Raw genomic sequence first — 4,968 nt, 5'->3', positions numbered from 1 at the left:
CCCCCCCCAGCCCCACGGCCGCTCCCACCCGTGTACGAGGCCCACGCAGGCGGCCAGCCCAGGCCCTGCAGCCCAGCCCCGCCCTTTCGGGCCCTACCGGCAGCCGCCCCATCCCCGGACTTTGCCCCCATTGCCCTTGTCCCCCGTCCCGGGGGTCCCTGACACCCACCGGTGTTACACAACTGTTGTGCTGTGCCAGGCCGGGCCCTGCGGCAGGGGGGAGGGCGGGTTGAGCATTAACCCGGGAGAAACCGGTCATGCCAGAGCCGGTTTCACTGGAAGTCCCCAGGGGCTAAATTTATCTCTGTTTGTTTTTCCTTCCCCGAAAGAAAACTTGGGGTGTAATCACACGTCTTATCATGCAGATTCCCCATCCCGGAAACTAACTGGCTACAGACTTCACAGGTTTTTGTTAAGGATTTTGAAAGGCAGCCGTGCTGAGATGCTCCCACAGACACAAAGCCACTCTGCACTGAGCTCACACGAGTGCAGGCGTTGCCTCACGGGCAGCCTGCAGGAGGTGGGGATCTCTCGAAGGGAACGGCTGTAATACACCACAGACACAATTTTATGACACAAGGAGACAGATTTTTATTGCTCAGAAGTCCTGGACAGACACTGGATAAAAGATTCAGGGCAGCACATCAACATCCTGCTGTGAACACCTGAGGTTGCAGCCAACCTCCCCGAAGGAACAAAAGCATTAAAAAGGAGCTTCTCCCAAGGAACAATGTCCAGCCTGCAAGTTCCCTGGGTCACCGTGGCACCCGGGGTGCTGATCCCATGGGAAAAAACATGGAGCCTGAGCAGGAGCTGCCACCCCCTTGAGTCACCTGTGGGCACTGCCCTCCCAGCTCAGGCAACCCCTGACACTGCCCGCTCTAGGGCTCACCCACACCTGGCTGCAAGCTCTTGTTGTTTGGCAAAAGGATCAGACAATGAAATGTCTCTACAGAGGCAGCAGCAGTGCGAGAGGGACACAACATGACTCAGGAGCTTGCCCAAGCTGGCTTTCAGTAGGGAGATGCTCTGGTGAGAGAATCCAGCTCCGTGTCCTTGCCTCTTGTTACTAAAAGCTTGCTCAGAGCATCCTGACAATCTGGTAGTGCTACTTCCCACCGTGTGAGACACTCTCCCTTTAGCAACAGCTTCCCACGCTACCTTCTTCCTCTTTCCCATAAGGCATCTATGGCTGTTACAGAGATTTTTTTTTTTCTTTTAAAAAAAAAAAATCAGCAAAATTAGCCACCGTGGGATGTCTGGAACCACCAGTGCTGACTGCAGCACATACAGCAGCGAGAATGAAATCTGCTACAGACACACATCTCCTCAGCCAGCAACTCGAACTTGGAAGTGGCCTGACTTGAGGCCACAAACAACCCAGAGACGCTGAGCAGGCAAGAAGGGCATGGGAGGTGCGTGACAGCCCGTGCTACTCAGAGCTGTGTTGGAGAACAGTCCTTAGTTGAGCATCAGGCTCTTCGAGGCTCTGAAGTGCACAGCCCCACCAGACCCTACCTCAAGGGGAAGGAGAAGTACTTGTTCCCCGATTTGCAGCGGATTTGCTCCCATTGGACACGCAGCAGGAGCGCCGAGTCCTCAAACTCGTCCACAATGTCCTGGAAAACAGATGCAGGAGTCAGTACCAGGAGGGCAGATTTGTCAGAGGATGGAGATAGCAGCTCCCTCTCTGAACCAAATCAGAGACTAGTCCATTTGCAGCTGGAAGCCTCTGACTTCCCTCTGGACAGTGATTTAACTCATGCTCCCCCCAAAAGCTTTTCTTCTTTCAACCCAGGGAAGTTTGTCTTGCCCGGTGAAGAGAATTTCCCACTTCCACCCTCAGCAGGGAGATGTGGCTGGACTCCAGCTCTGCCCTTCCCCTGCTCTCCACACCTGGGGCGTGGGGACACACCTGGAGCTCCCGCAGACACTGCCCCTCCAGCTTGCCAGACAGGTCTCCAACGCACCAGGCCAAGCTGATGTGGAATGATGGATCCTGAAGATAAAACAAGGATCAGAATGTGAGGGATAAAGGAGGCTTTGACACATGGAGCCACAGTGGGAGATCTGCTGTGGTGCTGCCCAGTCTGGGATCGCAGAGGTTGGAGGATCCCAAAGCTGGGAATCCTCTCTGACAACTCAACAGCTGCAGAGCTGATATGGACAGTGCTGGAGACAGGATGAGTCCTGGGCTCCCCACTCCAGCCTTTTTGGACAGCAGCAGGCAAGGCTGCCTGGTTCCCAGCTTCCCTGTGCTCAACTTTGCAGCAGCTTTTCCAGCTGCACAGAGAACCTCTCAGGCTTGTCCCAGGGCAGGTACGTGGGTCACTTCTACATAACCCACACGAGCTCCCTGCTCAGCTCTGGAGACAGACAAATCATGGTTTGGTCCTTCAAAATCCCAAACCTGTCCCCAAAGCTAGCACCAAACAAAAAGGCTGGACTGAACCCAAGAAAGCTGCCCAAGGCAAAGGCACAAACACCATCCTCAGTCCCCCAGTGCCCATTCTATCCTAGGATAACTCTGCCTCCAAGCACAGTGGGGCAGTGACTGTGACTTACACTCTGGCTCCTGTTTATTTGAGTGAACATCTTGCAGGGAACCAGTTGGCATGTCCAGACTGGCAGGGAGGTAAGAAGGAAACGCCTTACCTTGTAGAATGTGGGAAGGTCAAATTCCTCTAAAACTCTGTCCACCTCTGAGACCAGCTCCAGCAGCTGGAAATGCCCAGCGGAGACCTCCAAGCCAATAAAGGTCCTAGAGAAAGACAAGGAAAGACAGCGAGCACCCTTTCATACTGCAGAAAGCACAGCCATAAGCATGCTTAGCCCTGCATTCCTACCAGGCAAACTCCCTACTCCCTAGAAGAAAATTTGAGGAATGCCAGGTTTAAGCGTCCAGGGATGCTGACTGTAATTTGTAGAGAAACGGAAATAAAGCTGTGGTAGCAAGGAAAAGCAGGACTGGATGATAAACCACGTAGATTTACAAGATTAACCCAGCACCTTTTGGGACAAGAACACTCATTTTCCAGGCAAAGGATGCACTGGATGGGAATTTCAGCAGAGTGCCGTGCCCACGCAGGAGCTGCATTCAAAAAGTGGAAGTAGCTGGAGAGGTTTTATGGTGGAAGAGGAAGCAGGGAATGGGAAGTACCAAGCTGGAGAGATGTGACAAAGAGGCACTTCCTCAAGGACTGTTGGGATGTCTAGAGTCATCTAGAGTCATCATTTCTTCCCCTCCAGGAGGGAATTGGAAAATTCAAGTCTCACCCAGGTTCCATATCCACTTTATCCCACCCACGACTGTCTCGGGCTGCATTTCCCACTATATTCGGCAACTTTTCACAACATTAATCACCTCTGCTTTGGCATTTAAACTACTTAATTGCATTCGATTGGAACCAGGCTTCTGAGCTGACACCCAGGAGAATTAGCACCATCTCAGCTATTTCTCTCCAGCTCTTGCAAGACCTGCACTACAATTTCAGGACTGGCACTGCTGCCAAAAGAGGTGGTCCCAGCCCCGCTCGCCCCAGGCTGCGCACGCCGGCAGGAGGGTTTGCAAAGCTGCCCAACAAACCAGCTGGGAGACAGGCAGCGAACGCAGCTGCCTCCCTCAGCTGCTGGGAAACCATGGCACGAGGCTAACCACAGCAGAAAGGGCTGCCTCGGGTCATGGTGTGATCGACTGCTCCCTTCAGAAGGCTGAAATCCTGCAGCCTGAGGTTCACCCGCCGCTAATGAGACCAGAGGCTTGCAGAGAGTCAGTGCCAGAGCTAGAAATGTGTGCTCGTGGCTGGGGAAAGGTGTGAAACCTCTGGAGATGAGGTGAGCACACCCTGCACTGTCACACGGCTCAGCCTGGTGGGCGTGGGACTGGCAGGGTGACACTTCCCATCCACCCAGCGCCTTGCCCAGCCTCCTCCTGGGGAAGGCAGGCAGGCTGCCCAGCTGTGCCCTCACCTGGTTTTGTTCTGGTTGGTGTAAACCTTCACTTGGTCAGCCACGCAGAAGAACCTGAAATAAGAAAGACCCTAGTTCAGCTGGTGGGGGTTAAAAAAAGAAAGAAAAGAAAAAAGCAGAAGATGAGGAGGCGGCAGGATTTCTAGCGAGCCGTGGAAAGATACAGGGAAATGTATGCTGCAGTTGGCCTGAATCGGTGCAACCAGAACCTTTCTGGGCTCAAATTAATTCATTCCCCTCCTGTTTCCAGCCTTCTGAAGCCTGGACAGCGACAGAAGCCCTGAAGCAGCTGATGCTCAGCAGGCGCCTAAGCCCGATGTAAGCAAAAAAACCATCCATGATTTAGGGGATGGCACAGCTCTGGCCTAATCCTTGAAAGCCAAAATCTGACTTGTCCGGTGCCAGATCCCGAGGCAGGGAGGAAAACTCCCCAGGGCTCTACTGGTATGCCAACAGCAGCTAAAAGGAACGCCTGAGGGTGTGGATGCTGGAGAAACGTGGACCCCGAGGGCAGGGGAGGGGTGTGAGGAGCGCTCTCCCGGGGCTCCGCCAAACCCACCTGTGGAAGGCGGCCAGGCGCTCCCTGAGGGAGCGGACGAAGGGGTCTATCCAGTGGTAGCGCAGCACCACGCACTGCGAGAGGCTGAGGTGGAACTCCTCCATGGCAGCCACCGAGGGCACGTAGGTGCGGGCGCGGGACACCAGGAGCTCCAGCAGCTCCAGGAATTCCTCCTGGGCAACGTCTGCGGGGTAGCGCCGTCAGAGCATCCCCGGGCGGGCTCCATCCCGCCATCCCCTCCGGTCCCGCTCCCGTCCCGGTACCTACAGGGCAGGTAGACGTGCGTGGCCCAGTTGCCCCGCTCGTGGGGGAACCCGCGGACGCGGCCGCCGTGCCGGGCGCTGTCGTCGCTCACGGCCTCCTCCGGGTCCGGGTCTCCGGGCAGGCCGGCGGGGACGGGCAGGCGGGGGCGGCCGGCGCTGCGGGACCGGAGCGGGGCG

At 55.7% G+C, this 4,968-nt stretch overlaps 1 protein-coding gene across 1 annotated transcript; it reads right to left on the bottom strand.

Annotated features, from left to right (window-relative positions):
* Positions 1–566: 566 nt before the first annotated feature.
* On the bottom strand, positions 567–4,964 carry USB1 (U6 snRNA biogenesis phosphodiesterase 1; the record flags this gene model as incomplete). Its single annotated transcript, XM_027706867.1, has 6 exons — positions 567–1,619; positions 1,916–1,999; positions 2,656–2,761; positions 3,970–4,023; positions 4,529–4,712; positions 4,796–4,964. Coding segments are annotated over 6 exons (702 nt in total), but the record flags the coding sequence as incomplete, so codon positions are not given.
* Positions 4,965–4,968: the final 4 nt, after the last annotated feature.

Source organism: Neopelma chrysocephalum, unplaced genomic scaffold (genome assembly GCF_003984885.1).
Source record: "Neopelma chrysocephalum unplaced genomic scaffold, ASM398488v2 Primary Assembly neopelma1_81410, whole genome shotgun sequence".
NCBI classification, from domain to species: domain Eukaryota; kingdom Metazoa; phylum Chordata; class Aves; order Passeriformes; family Pipridae; genus Neopelma; species Neopelma chrysocephalum.
Note: the sequence above shows the minus strand (reverse complement) of the source record. Positions and strands in the feature narration are given on the sequence as shown.